We start from the raw sequence: 25,821 nt of genomic DNA, 5'->3' as shown, positions 1-25,821 counted from the left end.
GCACTCTAATATTAAGCATATACATGTACATCCTCTGCCGGATCTGTCTCTCTCTCAATAAATTACCTGGTCTCACTAGATCACCTGGAGTAACCGACATACGAGATTTAGATTTGGTACCAGGTCCACTGCCATCTGGAATATAAGACACATTTCATATACATGTATGTGTGATAATACATCAATGGAAAAATTAATATCAGGCCTGTAGCCAGGAGGGTTTCGGGAGGTTCGAAAGAATCCCCCTTTTTGCCGAGAAAAGGTCCACTCTGGGTAAATTTGATCTAGGTAAACTTAAGTTTCATGGCAAAAGGTCCACATTTTCAGAAAAAGAACCCCCCTTTTGCAATTGCTGGCTACAGGCCTGAATATTGTAAAGGCCAGTTACTATTATGAGGAATCCATTAGCCTCTCACTCTTGTTATGGTGCAGTAAATGGAAATATAATGTACAAACACTTAAATAAGTACAGAAGGCTTCATGAAATACGCCCTAGCCTAGCTCTCATTTTTTACAAATTGTCATTCAATATCACTGGGTAAAATGTACAAAAAATGTACTTATGAAAATATATGCTCCAAGAGGTAAAGAGAAAATTATATATAGAGAAAAACTTAAAGCAAAAAGGCAATAGATATATAAAGGATCTGTTACCAATTTTGCATTAATTATAATAAATAGATCAATCAGGATGATATTTAAAATTAATTAATATATGTACTGGTCTCGGTACCTGTATAATAATAAAAGATTGTGTGCACAGAGAAAAAAAACATTTCATCTGAAAATGGTATGTTTGTCTCTGATAAAATTAAATAAGTATTCTAAGCCATTCATTTTTCACTGAATTTTTTTCTAATCATGAATAAAAATGACATCCCCACCTCCTCTGCTACTAGCTCTTGACTTTGACTTCTTGGCTCCATCTACTGTAGCTCCATCTAGGACCAAGAAAGGCCGGTACCCAGGTGGAGCAGGGGGCAGGTAGAGGTTATCCCATTTGGCTGTCCCTTTCTCCGTCTTCACATTAGTGATACGTGGGGGCTCTGGACTCCCCTCTAGAGCCTCCTCTGAGACTTCTTCATTTGCACCTAAATTTATAAATGAATGGATAAAACCTGTGTGTGTGTGTGTGTGTGTGTGAGAGAGAGAGAGAGAGAGAAATACTGTTAATGTGCCTGCAGAAATGGCTAGCGACAGGCAAATGAGTAAATAGAATTAAAGCAAATGATTGGAAAGTAGAGAAAAAAGAACTTGACAGTGAAAAAAATATCGTTCACACATAACACTATATCTCCAGTGAAAAAAAACTATCTCTATATTCGGTATATATATATATATATATATATATATATATATATATATATATATATATTGTGAAGATGACAAAATACACTATTTACTTCATCGGGATGTTCTTTACGCAACTGCTACCAGCCAGATGCGTGAGTAGCAAAAGATCGTCGGGACGACTGCGCGTTTTCTATGACGACGCAGTCAAAGGGCTTCGCCGTCGGCCAGACAACATGAGGCCGATTTCGTCGAGTGCGCGTTTCTGCCACATGAGCAATAATATTCAAATTGATTTTAAAAAATACATAAGATAAACGCAAGTGACGTGTAGATCGGATCATCGGCCGGCCCTGCGTCGATTTGGCGTGTCAGTAACTTCGTGCATGTAACAGAAACTGGTAGTCAGTCCGACAACTTCATATGATAACCTGAGAAACGCCGTTGGCATGAGGGCGGCTAGCGAGACTGTCTGACTGGCAACTTTGTTGATGAAACGCTTACTCTGCGACATCGTCCCTGCTTTGAAGCACTACACTGACAGGCAACCTCGATGCAGAATCGCACGCATTTTGCGAGATTGGGCCTTGTTGAGCCGCAGTTTGCAACTCAAATATTTGAAATATATAAATGTAATTTGTCTTTTTTTTCCAATATGGCCACAATACATTAATGCGTAAATAATAAACGAACCGTGGAAGGGCATTCATGCGCGTCGTGTATGTACATGGATGCGAGACGGCTTTAGTCCTCGAAATTCGGTGTAAATACATAGACCTCGCCGACTTAAGTTGTATATATCTCTGCCATCCACAACTGCGATCGTACCAGAAAGTACCGTGACCGATCGTTATCTTTCTATCCAGGGGCGGATCTTCGGTGGATCCTTTGTGTTGCGCCATATTATCAAGACTGAGATTGCACAATTTGGGGTTAAATCTCTTACTCTGACGGGCATTTTGTAAAAACTTATCCAAGCTGAAACATATATTTTAAAATTTTTTCTTTGAAATTGAAAAACATGACTTTGCCAAGTGTGTCGTTCCGCCCCAAGGTACGAACAATATTAGGACAAAAATGTCACAACTCATTTTAGGTGAAGCTTAGCATGAAATAAGAATGACAATGAATAATGATACGGAGTGACATACGTCTCAAACATAAGCATCAGTATGACATTTACTAATAATCCTGCATGGATCTTAGTTTAAACAAGGAAGTAGATAAGATGATATCCACAACTCCTTGGTTTGAAACTACTCGATGAAAGAACTTTTTACTATGGCATACAAAAATCGATGAAAACAAAAATAAAATTGGCCGTATTAATCGAGATGTTCGCAAAGATCAAAGAACGCGAAATAAACCATCTTATACAAGAACTTGTTCATAAATCTCTCCACTGACGAGTGACACTTTAAAAGCACGTGGCTCGTGACCCCCCCCCCCCCCCCAACCATGACCTCAAATCATCCGAGCTTCGTGCAACGTTGACCACGTTACTAGTATGTTGAACATGCTTGGCAGTTGTGTTCTGGTGCATCATACGTGCTAGAAAACTAAAAGGTTAGTGTACTTGTATGTTTAATTTATAGTATTTCAATAGAACAGGCTTTGACCATTTCTCTGCAAATGGTTTTTTAACTGTTAGTGATGAAACCTTGAGCATTTTAAAAATATTTGACTGTGTAGTTGTCGATCTGTAGTTGTTTTATCTTATTTCTTTTTAATTTAAAGGTAGAGGTACTAGTACGCGCTTAGAAATGCCCCAAAGTCATATTTACTTTGTCTACAATTCCTGCAAAGCTATTCATATTTCCAAATCAAGGTCTAACTGTAAATCGATCTATTTCCGAGGGGATTCTCGCTCAACTGCAATCAACTTAGGCGGTTTCGGGAGGTTCGAAAAAATCCCCCTTTTTGTTGGGAAAGGTGCACTCTGGGTACGTTTGATCTAGGTAAACAAAGGTTACATGACAAAAGGTCCGCATTTTCAGAAAAAGAACCCCCATCTGCAATCGGTGGCTACGCGGGCCTGGGGAAGCAGTACTTATAATTTTGTCATTCATACACAAATTGAGATCTGTCTTATCGTACATATTTCCTACCCAAAACCCTTAATTTGCAATATACGCTGATATCATCTCGCACAGGATGATCTCAAAGAATGGACTTTCCCCGTTACCGCAGAAGGTCACAAGTACATAGACTGTCCAATCGCGGTCACCGTCCAATCCTTGTCTAGTTGTGTGAATGTTTTCTCATAGTTTATTTGTATGAGAATGTTTTCTCATCAGAGACATGGTTTTCCGTGAGTTCTTGGCAGACATCATTTCCATCTCACGCATGTGACAGCCACTCCCTCACCTCGTAAGTCCCCGTCAATGCAGTCCTTTTGTTTTTAAACATCAGCTCCTCGTTATGGGTGTGGCTGTGTAACTTTGGCTGTGCAACTTTTTTGGTCGGAAGGCGTTAATCATTGTAAATCTTTACACATCTATGGGTTTTATGTGTAATCTGTAATATTTGTGGGTGTGTGTATGGACTGTAGTCTGTTTCATCATGGAGTTGTACCACGATTGTTTCATACAGTGTTTCAAGTGAGCGTGGGTCTACTGTTACTTTATTATGGGTCCAAACTAGTAAATGGGTAATCGTAGTTAGCAATGAGTACTTTATGTTGCGAAACTGTTTATAGCTTGCGTTGTCAATGTCTGCCCAGTAATACGTTGTTCAAATTCAGGCCCGTAGCCAGCAAGTTCAAAAGGGAGTCCTTTTTCTGAAAAAAGTGGACCTTTTAGAATGAAACCTTTGTGTACCTATATCAAATTTTACCCAGAATGGACCTTTTCTGGACAAAAAGGGTGGTTCTTTCGAACCCCCCCCCCCCCCCCGCCCCCCCCCCCCCCCCCCCCCCCCCCCCCCCCCCCCCAAGCTACGGGCCTGAAATTTCCACCATGGACACGTTTATGTCATAAGACCAAATGCTAGTAGGGAGTTCCTATAAAAAATATCAACTGATCGCACATGTATTTTAAACTCGTTACAGTTTTTTTTTTAAATTCTCCGTTAACTAGGAGATTGCGTGTTGTGGGTTTGAAGGCATTCAGTACGCAGGATACCTTAACAAAGAAGAAAAATTTCTGCAGTTGCCCTTTATCACAAGGTGTACCTTATATAAAATGACCTCCCACGGAAAATCACACATCACTGATTTTAAAAAGGTTGCATTGGCTCCCTGATAAAGAGCGGATTTTTAAAATACAGTTATTATGCTTGCAATATTTGTCAATCAGCTCGCCTCACTTATTACCGAAAGTAGTCAAACATCATATTCCAAACCGATATTTAAGACTGCTTGGCTGACCCTAGAAGATTATGGACTTAATAAATGGAAGTCTGCCATGAACTTGAAAGTCATAGAGACTAATGACAACATTTAGAGAAAAAAAGTTTCAAAAATTCCACATCTGAATGGGCTGGATCTGTTATTTATCATCTTTGAAATATTTGGCTGTTTATATAATTAACATAATAAATATTATTTATATTTCTTAAATCATTACTTTGTAAAGTATACTGAATATTTGAAACATATTTTAGATTTTTATAGATAAAAAAAGTTTTATTTATTAATCTATTAGTTTACTTATTTCTTTATCTATAAAACTATTTTCCAGTACTAAATTCTTCATTTTTTAGAGTTTAAATTTTCTAAAAAAATTTTTTTTTTACTAATATATAAAAGTCTGACACTCACTGTGTACCCTCAGGCGGACAAATGACAATGTGTGAGGCCTTTGGTTGGCAAATCTAGAATTCTACACAATAAGTGCATAATACATAACACCTTATCTTATCACTTCACCATGATAATAAGTGTGTCTCCATGGTGTGTGTAAATATTTATAAATTTTTCCTGTTGCTTACATATGACTGAGTATCAGGTAATTCCTCACAAACTTCATACGCCACAATTTCTCATACCATTTATTCTTTTAAAAATTTATCATTTTACTTAGCTGCTCACATCAGGAATTTTTACACCTGAACTTGACTCCTTTTTGATATTTGAATCAAAATTTAACAAATGATAAACAAAATGCTTTTCAAGGATTTAACATTGATCAATTTTGTGCGAATCTAGAGAGTCATTACTGTGTGTGCTCTACATTCTTATCAGTACTGCAAAGCCAGGGACTACTTAAGGCAGGTGTATTCAGGTACTATTGTTATTAGCAAGACTCGAGAAAAATGGCGCACAGTATGCCGCTACTCAAAGTGACCATTCTTATTTGTCAGTGAATTTGCTACAGGTACGGGTAGGTACATTATATTGTCAGGCCCGAGGGGGGGGGGGGTAGGAAAAAGGGGGCCTTTTACCATGAAACCTTTGTCACCTAGTTCAAATTTAACCAAGAGCAGACCCTGCAAAAAGGGCCGTTCATTTTAACACCCCCCCCCCCCATTAAATTAAGATTATTTTGGCTTTTATTGTAAGTTAATAATTCACAGAAGAGGAAAATAAATCTCAAGTGTTTGACCTACAATGCAACAACCCAACGTTGCACTCAACTGGACACAAGGCACCAACTGCAACCTTGGATCATTGCTGCATTGAATGCAATACTTAAAAAACCAGTACAAGAATTTTTTCTCTTCAGTCTGTGATATCACACTACTGGAGAAATAAGAAAATTTTCTGCATCAAAAGTAAATTAAGTTAAGAAAATACATGAAGTATAGAATAAAGTTTCAGACATCAGTTTTGTTCAACACAAAATATAATTCATTAAAAAAAATTCCCAAAAATATGCTTTGTGGGTAATATGTAATGATTTGATATAAAAAATATGGAAATGTTTGACAAAAAAAAAAAAAAAAAAAAAAAAAAAAAAAAAAAAAAACTGTTAAAAACAGTGTGCAATATGTCATAAAATTTTCCTTTCTTGAAGCAGTTTTTATAAAACTACATACTAGTACATGTATAAACAACTGGACAAATCAAAACATAATACAGTATTTACCTCCATTTACAAATGATAGTTGACTTTTAAAATGTTGTAAAGGATATTTCTGTGAGCAACTAAAAATAATAAAAAGTAGGGAAAAACAAAATATCCAAAATGAGAGAGGTGCCCCCGGTGTAACATGAAAATCTGACTCCCATGAAAATTTGACTCCCCTTCCACAAAACTTCATAAATCTTATTTTATTTGAGTATATGACTGTGATCTTGTAGTATGTAAAATGGAGGATACATTGGCACTTTTTTTAGTTTGCAGGTGAATATTTTCATGAAAAAATAAGAAAATTAAAAATGTGCACTTAACTGCCCATTGTCTCCCCTATGAAAAAGCTATTTATATATGATATTGGATGATCATTTCTACATCTTTCCTTTAAATTTACTTTATGAAGATTAAATTGGAAATACTTGAGAGTTTGATGGTAAACTATTGGGTGAAAAAAAAAAACAAGAAAAATAGAAAATTAAAAATGTGCATTTTATCACCCAATAACTCCCCTATGAAAAAGCTATCTATTTAATATTTGATGATCATTTCAACACCTTTCCTTTTAGGATACTTTATGAAAAATATATTGGAAATATTTAAAAGTTGATGATAAAATAGTGAGTGAAAGAATAAAAAAGAAATCATGAAAATCTTCATTTTTATACTCATGACATTTGGACTCCCATGAAGAAAAAGACCTATTTTATATTCAGTCACCATACCATTGTTTTCCACATAGTTTGCACAGAGATGTACATTTAGTTATTATTTGAAAGTTTGGTGGTGAAAATTTGGTGAATATCTTTAAAACAAGTATTCATCTTACTACCTGTAGGTTTTGCACTTCCATGTCAAAACGCTACATTTTTAACTCAAGAAATTGGCCCCATCGCCTTTTTACTGAATTCCTCTTATATAGCATACCCAGCATTTTACCATTCAACCTTTCAAATATTTCCAATATATTCTTCATAAAGTATCCTTAAAGAAAAGATGTCAGAATGATCATCAAATATCAAATAGATAGCTTTTTCATAGGGGAGTCATAGGGTGTTAGAATATAAATCTTTAATTTTTCTTATTTTTTAATGTGTTTTTTTTTCACCCAATTCTTTTACCATCAAACTTTCAAGTACTTTCAATATATTCCTCATAAAGTATCCTCAAAGAAAAGATGTCAGTATGATCATCAAATATCAAATACGTATTTGTTTTTTGTTTGGGGGTGGTCGGCTCATGCCTTAGTTAAACTACCTCAGATCAAAATAACACGATCCAAGGCTGGGCCCCTGGGGACGTGTGTTTTGACAGCGCCCCTAGTTAAAAGCTTAGAGATTGTTGGTGGGACGCTCGGGGTTGAGATTTAATGCTCTAATTCCCTTTGTTTTCCTTCGTTACGTTTGTGTGAAGGAGTGATTTGATATATCAGATTAAAGTTATATCTGATGGAGTGTGTGTGCGTAGCTGTGTACAGCGTACTGCATGAGGCGTCTCACCTCAGCGTGGTGTAGAGAGAGGCGTCTCACCTCTGTATGAAAGTGACCAGAGAAAGGTTGTACGGGTCGTACAGCCTGGAGGGGGGGGGGGGGGGTTGGACTGGTTGCAGAAAGCGCTTTTCGGTCAACAAGTGACCTTCATCAGCTGCAGAGTCCGAAAGTAAAAAAAAAGGAAAAAAGGGGTTGGGTTTGCGTGAGGGGGTGGTCAATGCTGTATAGCAGCAGGTGGCAAGGAGTTCTGACAACGACGTGTTGATTGCTCAATGGTCGAGGTAGAACTCAAGTTTGGGGGTGGTCGGCTCATGCCTTACACCCCATTGCCATAGTTTAGATCGACCTACTTTAGATCGACCTAACTCCCTGGGGGTTCACGCTAAATAGCTCTCAGCCGGGCGGACACGAAAGTTAATTACCCCCTTACAGCTTGTAGTAGGCGGGACGGACATTTAAGTCGGATTATCTGAAAGTAATCTAGTGAGACTCCCCGCGGGGATAGATCGATCTAAAATCTATGGGAATAGAGCCTTACACCCATTTTTCATAGATTAGATCGACCTACTTTAGATCGACCTAACTCCCTGGGGGTTCACGCTAGACAGCTGTCAGCCGGGCGGACACGAAAGTTAATTACCCTCTTACAGCTTGTAGTAGGCGGGACGGACATTTAAGTCGGATTATCTGAAAGTAATCTAGTGAGACTCCCCGCAGGGATAGATCGATCTAAAATCTATGGGAATAGAGCCTTAGTTAAACTACCTCAAATCAAAATAACACGATCCAAGGCTGGGCCCCTGGGGACGTGTGTTTTGACAGCGCCCCTAGTTAAAAGCTTAGAGATTGTTGGTGGGACGCTAGGGGTTGAGATTTAATGCTCTAATTCCCTTTGTTTTCCTTCGTTACGTTTGTGTGAAGGAGTGATTTGATATATCAGATTAAAGTTATATCTGATGGAGTGTGTGTGCGTAGCTGTGTACAGCGTACTGCATGAGGCGTCTCACGTCAGCGTGGTGCAGAGAGAGGCGTCTTACCTCTGTATGAAAGTGACCAGAGAAAGGTTGTACGGGTCGTACAGCCTGGAGAGGGGGGGGGGGTGGACTGGTTGCAGAAAGCGGTTTTCGGTCAACAAGTGACCTTCATCAGCTGCAGAGTCCGAAAGAAAAAAAAGGAAAAAAGGGGTTGGGTGTGCGTGAGGGGGTGGTCAATGCTGTATAGCAGCAGGTGGTTTTCCCCAGGTGGAGAGAACCCGGTTCTCATCAAAGGTGTCTCGCCTTTGTGAGTGTGTCTGCTTAGGCCCCTATTTCACACAGACCACGAATCCCACGAATCGCCAGGAATTGACAAATTTCAGGATTCGTGAGGATTCGTGAGATTTTGCCAATTTTCTGGTCTTATTCGACACGCTCACGGTTCAGTTACGATACAGGTACGATAGTGTTACGAATATTCGTGGGGTTCGGCTGGAATCGTGAGATTTTGCCAATTTTTTGGTCTAATTCGACACGCTCTACGATTCAGTTACGATACAGGTGCGATAGTGTTACGAATATTCGTGGGATTCGGCTGGAATCGCACGAATATTGTCCAGAAATTCACTACTATTTTTTGGAATCGGGAGTTCGTGGCCAAAACTTCGAACAGTTCAAAATTTTTGCCACGAATTCCCGATTGATCAAGAATTGCAAGAACTGACTACGATTATATACGAATCTGTTAAGAACTTCACGAACTGATTACGATTCAACCACGAATCCTAAAATTTTCAATTCCTGGCGATTCGTGGGATTCGTGGTCTGTGTGAAATAGGGGCATCAAAGTTTTTGCCACCAATTCCTGTTGGTCAAGAAGTTCAAGAATTGACTAGGAATTTATACGAATCTGTTAAGAACTTCACGAACTGATTACGATTCAACCACGAATCGTGAAATTTGTCAATTCCTGGCCATTCGTGGGATTCGTGGTCTGTGTGAAATAGGGGCATTACGCAGATTGTAAATGCACTTATGTGCGAGGACGTCTCGTCCTTACAAAGGTGTCTCGCCTTTGTATGTGTGTATCTGCTAGGCAGATCACAGTGAGAGAGTACGTTCACAAGTGTCTCGCTTGTGACGATATAGTAGACCACGAAAGTATCTCGCTTAGTGGTGGTGTTGCTTACTGATAGCGGCACAGTAAGGTGGTAAGGACAGTCACCTGCGTGTCACTATTGTGAGCCAAGGAGTTCTGACAACGACGTGTTGATTGCTAACCCGGTTCTCATCAAAGGTGTCTCGCCTTTGTGAGTGTGTGTCTGCTTACGCAGATTGTAAATGCACTTATGTGCGAGGACGTCTCGTCCTTACAAAGGTGTCTCGCCTTTGTATGTGTGTATCTAATAGCGGCACAGTAAGGTGGTAAGGATATTCACCTGCGTGTCACTATTGTGAGCCAAGGAGTTCTGACAACGACGTGTTGATTGCTCAATGGTCGAGGTAGAACTGCACGTAAATACGTAGCTTTTGTATAGGGGATTCATTGGGTGTTAGAATATAAATCTTTAATTTTTCTTATTTTTTAATGTGTTTTTTTTTTTTTTTTTTTTTTTTTTCACCCAGTTTTTTAACCATCAAACTTTCAAGTACTTTCAATATATTCCTCATAAAGTATCCTCAAAGAAAAGATGTTGAAACGGTCATCAGATGTCAAATAAATAGCTTTTTCATAGGGAAGTCCTTGGGTGGTAAAATACAAATCTTTAATTTTTTTTATTTTTTCATGAAAATTTTCACCTGCAAACTAACAAAAAGTGCCAATGTGTCCTCCATTATGCATACTACAAGATCATATATAGTCATTTACTCAAATTAAATGAGATTTATGAATGTTTTTTTGGGGGGAGTCAAAATTTCATAGGGGGAGTCAGATTTTCATCATGAAAATCTGACTGGGGAGTCACATTTTCATAATGAAAATCTGACTGGGGAGTCACATTTTAGGGGAGTCAGATTTTCATGGTTCACGTGTATTAGAAAATTTAAGTAATTACTGTTACAGTAAGGTATGTAGAAAGGATAAACTATAGACTGAAAACAGGTAGAAATGATCACTAATAAAATCTCCTGGTACTTTCCATGCATTCATGACACAGCAATGTATATGTATAAATTATAAATTAATTTCCCACATTTATATCCTTCCAGATGAAGGTGAAAAATGAAATGATTATGAACATGTATGGAAACTGAACTGAAAGCCTGAGGACAGCATGACTGATTTCACCTGAGGGTTTCTCTGCATCCTGTGCTATAAAAATTCATTTCATGGCATTTTGAGACTGGATCCCAATGATGATACCTTGCAGTTGGTGATGTGACATTGGATGCAACAGTTTGTGCTACAGTGCATCTACAACAGTATACTGAATCAAGGGTACAATTATTCCAAGTTCTGGCATATACATTTATGTATATACAAGGGAATTGCATACATAAATACAATTGCTCTGCATTGGATATCAGGTGTATATAACGAGAAAGATACAATGAAACTGCGAATGTGAACAGAATAAAAGTGGAGCAGTCGATAACAATGAAGGGCAAGCAGTTGAACACAGTTTGAATCAATTCTCAACTGGAGCTAAGCAGAGTCTAAAGGAGACATCTGCCTATAAAACAGGAGGGATTTGAGAAGCCTACACTTTTACCTACACTTGGAAACTCTAAACATTTTTGGAACTGGTTGTACTGTTGCTCTGAGACACAAAAATTGGAATCAGTTTTGAAAACAGGAACTGATTCATATGAATTAATGGCAAAGGAAAATAATTTTAACATGAAAAAATTCTGGAGTGGCCCCGTTTTGGCAGGTTTGGTTCTTGTATGTATAGGGCTGTTTCAGCTTTATATAGGGCACATATACCAAATGGATATAAGACAAGATACGAGGAACTTCATCGCTCAGTACCTGAACAGCCATCCGACTGATCTACGAGTCATAGTTTTAACCATGAACCAATCTCAATGCCTGCAAACAACACTGACATCTGTATGTCAAGCAGAATTCCAAATGGATCGCGTTGAGATTGAAATCTGGATAGACAGAAATGAAGATAATACAATAGATATGAGTACTCTGTATGTAGCAAATAGCTTTAAGTGTGATAACGTCCTTGTATCAGTGCATGTTCAACCCATACATAAAGGAAGGGATTTCCAGTGGACAAATACATGGAGACCTGCAAGTAACGTAAAAGAAATTGTCCTCTTCTTGCACGACAATACAATGGTGTCGCCACAGTTTTACAAATGGCTGAAGCTTGCCCACAAGCAGCATGCATCAAATCCGAATATCTATGCCTTCCTTTTGGGCAATGGGTATATCACTCGCCAACTCATTTACAATCCAGCATTCTCCACTTCTTTGCATGACAATGAGTTGCATGGCATGATTCTTCTGGAAGGATTTTCACCAAAAGCCAGGCATTGGGAGGAATTTTTACACTGGTATGACATGAAAAAGCAGCAATCAAGGATGAAAATCAAAGATTCTGAAGAAAAACAAAAGCTTGACAATTTGCAGAGCATGCAGGGATTTCAGCAGAAAAAAAGGAATGCTGATGATAAAGTTGAATACTATCTGACCAAAGACAAACAAGTTTATCGCATGATAAATAGAGACAAAAATCTTGAACTTATAAGGGAGGAAGAAGAACCTAGTGACACGCACAAACCATGGGAAATTGATCTCCTTGAATTTGCAAATCAGAACAAATGGTACAGTATTTTCCCCGAAATCTCAGACACAGCGCTAGCAACATATTTTTACATCGCTGAAAACAGTACTGTAATTGAAAAAGAGGTAGAACTTCTTTATGATTGGGGGGAATGAAATTGTAGGTTCATACAGTAAGTTAAAAATCAAGGATTTTCAAAGACTTTTGAGGCTCTAATTCAAGTACTTATTAGTAAGGACTTTTTGAATGTACTAGTAAAGTAGGGCTACCGTAACTTAATAGTTGTTGTTATTCATAAAATATTTCTTTCTTTTTTTAACTAAATGCATTATTCTGTAAAGGTGTATTACCTTCAGTAAATTCATTTTTTCATATTTCATTCATTTTTAACAGTCCCAACTTCTTCTTTTTTTTTTTTATTTCTTTAATTTTTCCTCCAGAGATAGTTTGTTTTTTCTAACTTTTTGACCAGGCTGTCAGAAAAAAGAAAGTGTAGTAACCCTGCATGTCTCTTTTTTATCACATAAAATGATTTTTGAGTGCCACATAAGTCAAAAATATTGTGCAAAAACTATCAAAATTGTTTTATAAAATCTCCAAATATGTCCCATCTACTAAATAGTAAATTATGCCAATAAGTTCACTCTAACAGTATAGGGTATACATGGGAATTTTATGAAATTCAATTAAAATTACTAAAACTATTTGATCAGATTATTTGCACAATGGTTAACTAATGTGACATCCTGCAGTTTTTTTTTTTTTTTTTTTTTTTTTTTTTTTGTTTTTGTTTTTGTTTTTATTATTATTTTTTGGGGGGGGGGGGGGTTGGAGGTAACAGGGTGACAGCTGAGTGTAGAAAAAGCCAAGTTTCTTTTAAATTCCACCATAATAATTTATGGAGTTTCAATTATCATCTATATTTAGATTTAAAACTACAAGATGTGCAATATTTTTATGGTTGAGTTCACACCAGTTACAGTTTAAGTCAACACTGGTTAAGATATTGTTGCCAACCAAAAAATGCAATTTTAATATATTAAAATTAAATCAACCATTACACAACTGAAGTATACCTGTTCTAAATATATAAACTTCACTAGCTGTAAACAAACTCTAAAATTCATAATCATGCATGTAGCTGGCTCTCTGTGGTGAAAGATGCGATAAAGAATTTTGGTTGAGACATCTAAATTTTACATTGGAAAATACATGTCTTTTGAATGTATGAAATAAAGTGAACGTGCTTGAAAAAAAAAATTTAGAAGCTGAAATATTTTGAGGAGCATTTAGAACCAATAACCCCCACCCACCCAACCTCCCCCATTGTACTCAAGTCCACCAGCATGGCGATATTAACCATGCTTTGCCTTGAGGACCGTTCACATGAAAAATCTATTTTCTAAAAATCTAAAAATCTATTGGCGGTATCTTGTGATCACGGTCTGGTGTCAGAATCTCCTCCAAGCACAGCCGAGAATTTATTACAGCTTTGGAAGTAACTCGCTAGCGCTGCCAGTAATTACGCCACGGGGTATTCAGGGCACAGACCGTGATCACAAGATACCGCCAATAGATTTTTCATGTGAACGGTCCCTAATTGTCTGCTTGTTGTTTTAAAGCCTGGGACCACATCCATACTGTATGTGCATAAGAAAGAAGCAGTTCTTTTCATTTGATGCCATTTCAATCTGCAAATGTAAATGGAGTTTGTATAATGTAAAAGCCAGTGATATTAAATGATTTTGTTTGTGTGGTGGATATATATAAAAAAGTGAAAAATGGTGTAAACAGTTAAGTGTTTCTAACTGTATCTCAGTGGCTGGTTTAATGGCATACCAGTAGATAAAAGGGTCTTGTTCATATAAAGGAGAGACATTTTTTTGTTAATAAAATGGCATGGCACTGATATTTGTGCTATGTTTTCTTTGACAGACTTATGTGTAAAGTGATATTATGCATTTTTTTTTTCTTTTTTGCACCTGCAGAGTGAATACGTTGTTATTATATTGACATGTATGTTGGTGACTATTTAGACTTCAAGGACAATAGTCATATAAAAATCCATTTCTCGAATTCTGAAGATCCAGCACTTAATCTATACACTACAGTTATGTTTTAATCGATCCCTGCTATTAAAAAAATTATAAAAACAATCTATTAGTAGACAAAAAGCGTTTTAGTAAACCTCACCTCAATATGCATAAATGAAGCAACAGATCTGGGTAACATGGTACTGTGACGATAATGAGGATAAAGGTCTACATATATTTATAAGACTCAACTGTGCTGCAAGTGCATACAGACAGAGAAGTTTAGGAAAGTTGTGTTGAACGGAGTTGAGCAATTTTCGTTATGCCTCAGTGTGTTGCTGTGGGATTCACCGAAATTGCAGCACTTGTTCACAATCTTTTCTTTGTCTGTGACGGTCTTCCGTGACTTAGTAACTTCGGTGACAATAGGTGCGATGCGATGAGATCATGGTCACCTCAGGTGGTTTAGATCATATCAAAAGCTGATAGTCTTTCAGATTAACTGTAATCAGTTGGCAAGCTTACTAATTGCTGATGCATTTTAAATGCATTGTAGTTGACCAAGAGCTCGTTAACAATAAAACCTGTTAATTATGCACCACTGCACATCCCAAACCAGGTAATAACAGGTATCAAACTCGTCATGGTGGGCTTTCATATTTTTCAATATATCTCATTTATTTCATGGGGTTATATTATTGGTATTTGTAAATGACGTTAAATATCAATATTTTAAACAATTGAGTTCAAACACTGTCGCGAACATTAATAAAAGTAATTGCTCTCAGGGTATCCTGAAGCATGCGTATGCCCAGGCATTACTTCCGTGGAAGAAAACATGTTGAGGAAAAACAGAAAAAGAGGGGTATATTAAAGAAAATTTGGGAACTGCTGTAATAAAATAGTTTGTATATAATCCTAATTCGTTTATGCTTTAAGGATTTGTTTCTGAAGGTTATTTCATCTGATTTATAAAATAATTTTATCATTTGATAACTTGAAAAGCAAGTTCTGCAGCTGTACACAAAACTTTTTGCAAATTTGTAAGCTTTGTCAAACCCAAAAACATGTAGCAGATCAAGGTAAAAGAGCACTGTTTGCTACTAGAAGCATGTAAAAAATCATTACTTTCATGCATTTACTAAATGTGCAGTTTTATGTACGTTAGTATATTTTAAATTATGCATGGAGATTTAACCTGGTAAGGGATATAAGAATAGCACATACAGATTTTTAAAAGAATGTTGGGTGTAAAAAAAGAGCACTATACTGATTACTAAGTTCATTGTACATAACTTGGTATATTATAAAAGCGGTAGATACCCAATTCTTTTAAGTATGAAGCTACACTTTTTTAAATATTGATTTAGATCCCCTCTTCGAAAAATTGTATTATAACAGCATGCTATAAAGATCTACTCAAGAAAAAAAATTGCTTGGGTAAAAATTGGGTACGGAATGAACTTGAGACACTTGGCTTGTCATTAAGTTTTCACGAAAATATGTCAGATAACTTTATACTGCCCTTGAAAGAGTAAAGATTGAAAGATAATTTTAGAGAAACTTTGACAGGGGAAATATCCACAAAGAGTGAAGGGCTATTGCACCAACATCTTGTTGAAAATTTTACACTGCAATTCTATTCTAATAAGCAAAGGAACCAATTGCCAAATTTAGACTTTCATCACATAACAGGGGCATAACCAGACCTGCAAAAATTGTACGCACATATTTTAAAAAGCACGTACAGCAAAATGTAGACTAACGCAAAACAGGAAGGGCAGCGTAATCACAGCAAATGAACCACATATAGTAGCTTCATTAATTTCCATTAATAATAAAATCATCATTTAAGTCAAAAATATTCTCGCGATTTAATTAATATTCTAATTAACCCATAACGGTATATTTATTTAAAAGGAACTAAAATATAGTTTTATTATTTGTTTGTGAAAATTACCCATGTTACCCTGTTAGTTTGGAGGTCTAAGCTGGTTCAAATCGTGTTAAGATTCCTATGAAGCTCTGCAGGAAAAATTCTTCCTTTGTTTCTCTAGCTCCTCAATAAACCTGGTGTTCAGATTTTATCTAGTACCCCCAGGTCTGCGGGAGCTGCTCTTTGAAACTAATGCACATGTAGATTTTTACCTGAGATAAATATCACCAGCGAGAGTGCGTTCGATACTCGCAAGACAAAGACAAGACAAAGGAAGTTCCAGTTAGATGGATGATTAAGATAGGACTTGTAAAGGTAACAGGCCTTGTTTACCTCAGTTTAATAAAAGTATGCAAGACGGGGTGTCAGCGGTTTAATAAAATAAATTGAATTTCACAAATAACATGGACCTCATATGGAATAATCAACAGTACCCTTAAGTCATTCAAATGCAGTGTTTTATACAACTTGGGATAAGCATAATTAAATGCTTGTTAAAGAATTGAATAGACGGTAAATGGTTTTACACAGTTTCACGAGGGTTTTGACCCCTCGGGTAAGAGATTTGAATGAGTATAAACTTTTATCAGAAGTTCGACAGTTCCGCCGGTGGCACGATTGTCGTCATCGAACCACATGACCACGTAGCTCATTAACTCTCAGGCCGAGCAAATAGGACATTTTTTAAAGTCCAAAATTTACAAAATGAGCTTTTAATTTGTGTATTTGGATAAAGATGTCGTTAGTTGGGCATGTTTTCTGAAGAATATGTTCCGTTTGGGCCATTCTGACGCCATGACCATTGTCCTTTCAAATTCAAGAAATGTGAAGAAAACCCATTTCCAAATCAAAATATGTTCTTAAAGCACCCCACTTGCCCCTATCAAGTTTATCTGATATAGAATAGAGCAACTCATTGATGATATCAAAAATAAATCATCCAAATTTGCCAGTTGACTTACAGTACTATTATGCTGCCTAAATAAAAAGAATGGCACAGAATTAAGAATCAAGAAGAAAACGATATATTAATCAACGTTACCTCAAAGAAAACATATTGGCCTGTTTTTACCCTCAGTTTCAGTCACTTGGGTTTTGTTTGGTTGTTTTAGATATATTTTTTTTTAATTGTTAGAATCAAATCAGTGTTGTTAGACAAAGTTAATAACAAGGTAGTGAAGACCACAGTCCTTTTAAATAAATAAATAAATAAATAAATAAATAAATAAATAAATAAATAAATAAGGGAAAAAAGGTTCACAAACTCACCTGGGTCCTCATCCTGCTCATTGATGGTGTTCTCAGTGAGTGCGGTGTTTGACTTTTGAAGGGACAGAGCACTCTCCATGTCTTTGACCAGAGACGCCTCCTGTTCTGTGATTGGGTAGCTTGCAACATCAAATCCACTGTTAGGAAAAAAATATACAAATTTGATAAATTTTTAATGAAAAAAGAAAAAAAAAAATTAAAAAAAACTAAGAGTGTAAACATATTTACCAAATGAATGGTTATTTCAAAAGCATATTAAAAGGGAAGTATGTTGTGTTCAAGAGTTCCAAAAAGGTAGCTGAGTTTCACCTAACAAGACATATTTAGATTTAGTGAGTATCCAAAACTGATAAATTTTGATATAAAATATTAAAGTTTGTTAGTCATTATTAGAAAAAAATAGATAAACAAACAAACAAACAAATAAATAAACAGTTACTGATAAGCAATAAAATAATTATTCTGGCCTAGTGCTAGCGTCGCTGCCTAAGGACATTGAATCCACTGATATTTTACACTTTGTAAGTTCCAAACATGGTACTGCCTCCGGCACAAAATGTTTTGATCAGAACTGGGACTTCCCTGTGGCATCATTAAATCAGAATTTTCACCACTGCATAATCATTAACACCCACAGTTTTTATATGAATGTCTAGATGAAATATATTTAAGTATGGCGTTTCAGTTTATGGCATTTCAGTTTATGTGCCCTCTGTGTTTATGTCCCTCCCTTCCATTCCCCTGTTTCCTGCATAGGCTATGCTCTTATAATTTATTTTAAAATGATAAAGACAGAATAATAAGAAACCCTGTAAAAATAGATAATATATGAAAGATTGTAACTAACAAAATTAGACACTTCACTGAAAAGCCTGAAAAAATCACACTGACAGACCCTAATTTGAAAGCATTCAAGGCAAATATCTTAATATGTTTGAAGTGATACATGTAGCAAGAAAATACACTCTGTAACACCTTAAATAAATTCTCTAACACAATAACATCCGAACCAACCATATTGCTTCACAGATTCACTTCTTTCTTTAACAATAACAGTAGTAGAAAAACAAATTTAAATAAAAATATATACACACTTCTACAAAATTGTAAAAAAAATTCAAGATGTTGCTTTTTTTTCTCTTTTGCCCTTTCTTACCGCTTCATCCATTTTGTGCCCAAAATCTTTTCCAGTTTTTCTCTTTCTCTAGTGAATTAAAACTTTGTTATATAACAAGCACTGACTTGATCTAGCTGGCATGTAATGTATAGAACATTTCAAGCAAACTGCATATGTTTCCCAAAATGTACATGTAGTAATATACTAATGTTAGTAATTTTCTACAATATTAATACAAATAATAATAATAATAACATCTGTGTCTGTACATAAAAATTATAATAATAACACTGTCATTTTCCTAAGCCCTTCATCCTCCAACCTCCCCCAAGTAATTAATATTATTTACTCACAATGGAGTGGGCACAGTGGCCTCTTCCATCTCTTCCAGAGTTTCTAGAATGCTGGTTCCAGATGGAGTGTTTTCCTTGGGAGGCTGGAACCTCACACCTGCTAGCTATCACCTGCAGCTCTCGACCTTGGTCTGGTGAATACATTTAAAATAAATCTTCACAAACATATGATAATTATTAAAATTATTTTAAATATTATTATAGTAGTAAGAAGCTTTTTTTTCAAAAGTAATTGCAAAGTAACCTAAGATTGTGAATTCACAGAATTCCCTTCTACAGGGTACTCGAAATAGTACATTATATTCTTCCCATAAAAAGTATTTTTTTAATGTTCACTTATGTGGGATTAATTTAATAAATGTATTTTTTCTTCTTGCCATTGGTATATTTTGTTATAAACACTCTACTAATTAAACCACATCACCAACCTTCCACCACCTCTCCCTCATCAGTCCTGCATTCTATCTGCAAGGCAAATGTCTCTCCCTGGGTGATCTCAATTGTGTTCCCTTCCTCTGTCCCAACTAACACAATCTTGGTGGCCAGCTGTGCTGGTTCTCCATTGATCCACAGTCCTTCATAAACAAAGCCAGAGCAATGGTACATGGTGCCTTCTCCATTGAACAGGTCATTTCTGAACTGACCCTGGGGGTTAATAATAATAATAATAATAATAATAATAATAATAATAATAATTTCTATCAATTCATTAAAATTAAAATTATTATTAATATCATTTTTTTATCAATTTAAAATTGCAATTTATAGGTATGTTTTATAGGTGAGTGATAAAAGCAAACAGATTTATTGTAAGCCCAGCTGATAAACAGTGTAGATTTTTCTGAAAATTTATTTTCAGTCTGTGATAATAAAAGACAGATTGCATATTGTTGATATCATATTTTGAACCACTAAGTATACACACATTACCATCTGTACTTGTACTGAAACATTTAACTTTAAAAAAATATTCAAAAGACACTAACTACAGATCTGTTAAAACTCAATATTGCTCATTTTAGAATCACTAAGATATCAAGAAAAGGAACAGGTATGTTTACATAAACTGCTGTCCAAAATATGTAAAAAAAAAACTTGTTTCCACTCACGTCATATATAGAGGTGTCTGCAAATTTTACTTGTCCATGTCCCTGTCTTTTGTCCATCACCCAATCTCCCTCGTAGACATCACCATTACTAAACAATAATCAGGAATATGGGAATCATTCACTTAATTTTAACAAAATTGATTGTTTTTTAGTAAAATCATAAAAAAGATTGAATCAAAAGATCTAAAAAAACAAGTTCAGGCTATGTGAGAAAGTATTTTAGTTAGAATGCACAAATTCTTGATTTTTCAGGAGAGTCAAGAGGAGGTGCAAATGCCTTTATTATTATTATTATTATTATTATTATTAGTTTTCACTTAGGATATCATCATAAGGAGAAATCCATTCCATAAAATTTTCTCAAAATAAGCAATAATTTGAGTTATAAGCAAACTATTTATGCTATATACTAGTAAAACAAATTATATATAATTTACCCTCTAATATTTGCAATACAGTGTACTTACACATAAGTCATAGTGCCTTCTCCATGCTTTTTGTGTTCATGGAAATATCCCTGGTACACATTCCCCATGCTGTCAGCTATGCTGCCATAACCTAACACAATTTAAAAATGATTTCCTTATATAATTTAAAATTATTATCATAGTGCCTGTCTATAAACCCAAAATGCTTCAGGGTATTGAAATATTTTCCTCAAAATACTGGGAACTAGGAATTCCTGGAACTCTCATCTCAAACAAATAATTCTTTTAACGAAAAAGAAAATTGTTTTCTGAAAGAGTTAAAGTACCAAAAATTCCAAAACAATAAGCTTACACTTCTATCTATGGCAATATAAATTTCATTTGACTGATGAGTTGCCACACAATTCTCTGAAACAAAAATATTCCAGTAAGTTTTTATCTGATCATTAAAAAAGTTAGATATCTCACCTTGTCTTTTATTCCTGAACCAGTCCCCTTCATACACAGCCCCATCACTGTAGTTCATCACTCCTTGGCCGTGAAGTTCGCCCAGATGGAATTGCCCTCTATAGGTATTTCCTGTCAATGACCAGTAGCGGAAGCCATGGCCCTCAATTTCACCATTTTCAAAACTTCCCTCATAATAACTTCCATCAGCCATTACTAGCTTTCCATGGCCTAAACAAGTCAATACAACATATAAAGAAGCACTGTAATTATTGAAATTAATATCTATTATTCACATATACATGTATTATACACCTGTACAGCACTTTCATGTATATGTATGCTTTATGTCCTATTAGCCCACCCCCACCTACCCTCTCACTTAATTATCACCTAATGGCTTTGATGCAATTTTTTTTTTTTTTTTTTTTTTTTTTTTGTTATACAGTATTTTCAGACCAGCACAATATTTCAATTTTCAAACATTGGTACATGTAAGTGCAGCTTTTTTTGCTGTAAACAACAGATATAGTATATCATGACTTACCATGTTTCTTCCCTTCTCTCCACTGTCCTTCATATCGAAGAACTTATTTTCATAATTGTACACACCAAAACCTAGAAATAAATTGTAAAACATCAGATAAAAGCATGAATCTTTAGAACCCATTATTACACACATCAATAAAGCAGTATGCACAGCATTCTTAATTATAAAATTAACTTGTACATGTAGTAGCAATTACCCCCCCCCCCCCAACACACACACACACACCTTGCACAGCATTCTTAATTATAAAATTAACTCGTACATGTAGTAGCAATTAATCCCCCCCCCCCCACCCCACCCCTTTTTTGCTTGTACTACTACTAGTATCTCTGGAATTGTTTTTCGGTATTTATGTCTGCTACAGGTACAGTGTACATATAGTTGAGACTATGGATCAAACTGCATATAATAAGAGTATTTTACCACACATACATATACACTGTATAATGCCATTATTTTACTGGATATTGTTTAATAAACATACAAATACATACTCGTCTATACAGCACCACAATACAGTATTTACCCAACACATGTACATTGTACCAGTAGCTGGTACTTGTACCACTAGTACTGTAACACTAAGTACATGTACAGGTACATGTATACATGTACTAGTATCCGGTAGCTAAGTAGGCAAGTGCATAGAAAATGTGCCATCGATAAACTGAATGAAAAATAGGTATTTAATGCAATTTAAGAGTAGCGCTCTAAGTTTGCATCAACTGGGTCTTATGTTTTGATTATTTGGAACAAAGACAAATCGATAGCAAACAAGTGCACTTCGTCATCGATGTTCAGTTTGCCCATCCGTTTGAAGGGAGTGGGTTTTTTTTTTAATCACTTGGAATTTCACATGCTCAGGTCTTTTTCCACAGTATGGGTTGTATTTGAAGGCTGCACAAACCTCTAGAAATTCAGCTGAAATTTAGCTGAATAAAATTATTTGTTTATATAGCACCTTGTTTATAATTCTTCACTGACACAAGAAATGGAAATATTATAAACAGTACTTACCAAGAAAAACATTACAAGACTAAGAAACGTAAAACCAGAATTTTTGTTATAGGCCCTATATGCCGTACGTGGCTCTGCCACCATTTATGTTTATAATTTTATCTTAATGTTTTATAAACGGTGGACGTGAAAAATTATCCTAAAAGAAAATAATTCAAGATTAAGAAATTTAAAACCCAATTCACAAAGCTGTGGCACTGCCACAAGCCCACTATCTATGCTTTTGGGACCTTAGTGCTGGAGGGTCCATACATTTATGTGTTAATATAAGACCTACATCGTAGGCCTATAGGCCTCCCTATAAAGAAATGCAAACATTGGATATTACACAGAAAGGCATGTATATGGAACATGCATTTCAGCTATTTGGTCTGACGTCTAATGAATAAATGAATGAATAAGAAAGAGTTGAGATAGGTTAAAAGGAAAATGAAACGAAACCCCAAATCCATTTACTGGGATTACTCATGCATTGGTGCCTCACGCTTTGATTCTGTTAAAAAAAAAAGAAAAGAATGCATATCTAAGGTGATTATCTTAAAAGACAAGGTATCTGTACAGGGGCGGATCCAGGATATATTGAAGGGTGGGTCTGAGCGGGCGGGGGGGGGGGGTGAAGAATTATAAACAAGGTGCTATATAAACAAATAATTTTATTCAGCTAATTTGTGAGTGTGAGGACCAAAATGCATCTGAAATTTCAATACTGATAGAGCGCTTAAAAGTGATACATAATTAAAAATAAATAAAATAGTAATTATGATAACAAAAACCTGACTTTTGAGATATGAAAATAAAAAGCCGAAACAGAATTTCAAACTTAAAGATGCATACAAAGTCAATTTTTTTGTCACAAAAACCAACCAAATGCCAGCATATAGTTCCAAGTAATATAACTAAGAGAATTACCAAAAGGCATTGCTTAATTTTACCCGAAAATGATGTTTGAACGGATTTTTCTGCTGGCATTCTTAGCTGTATGTCAATGGGGCAGGAAAGTAGGTCACGAAAGTAGGTTAAATTTACAACCAAAAATTTAAAGAAAGGAGCAGTCTAAAGGTATTTTATGGCTGATCGATTGATCTATTCAGTTTATCCCTTGGCATGTCGAATTTATTTGAGTCATATAAGAATCTAGTAGAAGTGGTTTATATGTGTTACTGGGAATCCACGCTCCACCGATGCTCGGTTCGTATGTACCTTTAATTATTTGTACTCTTTAGGAATTTTAGGTATAGGGCCTAATTAAACTTCAAACTCAAGAATCCTTAGAAGAACAGTATTTGAGCATAAAACCATTCCTTTATTTCAATAGTTGTAAATCGTATTTCAAATGATATGTTATTGTTACTCATTCAAAACTCACTATTAGGGCCTATATTAAAAACAATATTTCACCATCAAAACTTGAACACTATAAATCATACAGATATATTATGTATGAATGCAATTGCTACAGCTGTGCTCTCGTACGAGATTTTACGAGAATCTCGCAGGGTTGTCATAAACAACATGGCGGTAGAGGTAACACCAAGGGATAACTATCTAGGAGAAACAAGACGTCAACTGAGAGACGGTAAGCTAGTTCTGAATTTCTATAGGTTTGTGCAGCCTTCAAATACAACCCATACTGTGGAAAAAGACCTGAGCATGTGAAATTCCAAGTGATTAAAAAAAAAAAAAAACCACTCCCTTCAAACGGATGGGCAAACTGAACATCGATGACGAAGTGCACTTGTTTGCTATCGATTTGTCTTTGTTCCAAATAATCAAAACATAAGACCCAGTTGATGCAAACTTAGAGTGCTACTCTTAAATTGCATTATATACCTATTTTTCATTCAGTTTATCGATGGCACATTTTCTATGCACTTGCCTACTTAGCTACCGGATACTAGTACATGTATACATGTACCTGTACATGTACTTAGTGTTACAGTACTAGTGGTACAAGTACCAGCTACTGGTACAATGTACATGTGTTGGGTAAATACTGTATTGTGGTGCTGTATAGACGAGTATGTATTTGTATGTTTATTAAACAATATCCAGTAAAATAATGGCATTATACAGTTTATATGTATGTGTGGTAAAATACTCTTATTATATGCAGTTTGATCCATAGTCTCAACTATATGTACACTGTACCTGTAGCAGACATAAATACCGAAAAACAATTCCAGAGATACTAGTAGTAGTACAAGCAAAAAAAGGGGTGGGGGGGGGGGATTAATTGCTACTACATGTACGAGTTAATTTTATAATTAAGAATGCTGTGCAAGGTGTGTGTGTGTGTTGGGGGGGGGGGGGGGGAATTGCTACTACATGTACAAGTTAATTTTATAATTAAGAATGCTGTGCATACTGCTTTATTGATGTGTGTAATAATGGGTTCTAAAGATTCATGCTTTTATCTGATGTTTTACAATTTATTTCTAGGTTTTGGTGTGTACAATTATGAAAATAAGTTCTTTCGATATGAAGGACAGTGGAGAGAAGGGAAGAAACATGGTAAGTCATGATATACTATATCTGTTGTTTACAGCAAAAAAAAGCTGCACTTACATGTACCAATGTTTGAAAATTGAAATATTGTGCTGGTCTGAAAATACTGTATAACAAACAAACAAAAAAAAAAAAAAAAAAAAAAAATTGCATCAAAGCCATTGGGTGATAATTAAGTGAGAGGGTAGGTGGGGGTGGGCTAATAGGACATAAAGCATACATATACATATACATGAAAGTGCTGTACAGGTGAATAATACATGTATATGTGAATAATAGATATTAATTTCAATAATTACAGTGCTTCTTTATATGTTGTATTGACTTGTTTAGGCCATGGAAAGCTAGTAATGGCTGATGGAAGTTATTATGAGGGAAGTTTTGAAAATGGTGAAATTGAGGGCCATGGCTTCCGCTACTGGTCATCGACAGGAAATACCTATAGAGGGCAATTCCATCTGGGCGAACTTCACGGCCAAGGAGTGATGAACTACAGTGATGGGGCTGTGTATGAAGGGGACTGGTTCAGGAATAAAAGACAAGGT

At 35.8% G+C, this 25,821-nt stretch overlaps 3 protein-coding genes across 7 annotated transcripts in view; 1 reads left to right on the top strand and 2 right to left on the bottom strand.

The window, feature by feature from the left end:
- The window catches only part of LOC147762268 (copine-4-like), a 35,913-nt gene extending 34,808 nt beyond the window's left edge, over nt 1-1,105 (bottom strand). The window contains exons 1-2 of the mRNA XM_087011656.1: nt 885-1,105; nt 67-135 (exon numbers count right to left, since the gene is read on the bottom strand). The gene's annotated coding sequence lies outside the window, so the exon portion shown is untranslated. The remainder of the gene's footprint in view (nt 1-66; nt 136-884) is intronic.
- LOC106166676 (MORN repeat-containing protein 1-like) overlaps nt 1-25,821 on the top strand; it is a 64,096-nt gene that overhangs the window by 13,675 nt on the left and 24,600 nt on the right. For 4 of the 5 annotated variants that reach the window (XM_087011640.1, XM_087011641.1, XM_087011642.1 and 1 more), the window contains exons 1-3: nt 24,235-24,347; nt 25,211-25,282; nt 25,610-25,819. In XM_087011640.1, coding sequence (XP_086867766.1) covers nt 24,284-24,347; nt 25,211-25,282; nt 25,610-25,819 — 346 coding nt within the window. In that variant the 5' untranslated portion in view covers nt 24,235-24,283. Of the gene's footprint in view, nt 1-24,234; nt 24,348-25,210; nt 25,283-25,609; nt 25,820-25,821 lie in introns of those variants that run through there. The other variant, XM_087011643.1, reaches the window with a different exon arrangement.
- On the bottom strand, nt 17,752-21,834 carry LOC106166299 (MORN repeat-containing protein 1-like). The gene is made up of 7 exons (XM_087011655.1): nt 21,752-21,834; nt 21,226-21,435; nt 20,797-20,887; nt 20,330-20,417; nt 19,649-19,865; nt 19,221-19,351; nt 17,752-17,887 (listed from the first exon to the last, which is right to left on the bottom strand). The coding sequence occupies exons 2-7, from the start codon at nt 21,416-21,418 to the stop codon at nt 17,879-17,881; spliced, it is 729 nt and encodes a 242-aa protein (XP_086867781.1). The 5' UTR covers nt 21,419-21,435; nt 21,752-21,834; the 3' UTR covers nt 17,752-17,878.

This window comes from Lingula anatina, chromosome 4 (assembly GCF_051362555.1).
Source record: "Lingula anatina isolate TDL-2025a chromosome 4, LinAna3.0, whole genome shotgun sequence".
Lineage (NCBI taxonomy): Eukaryota > Metazoa > Brachiopoda > Lingulata > Lingulida > Lingulidae > Lingula > Lingula anatina.
Note: the sequence above shows the minus strand (reverse complement) of the source record. Positions and strands in the feature narration are given on the sequence as shown.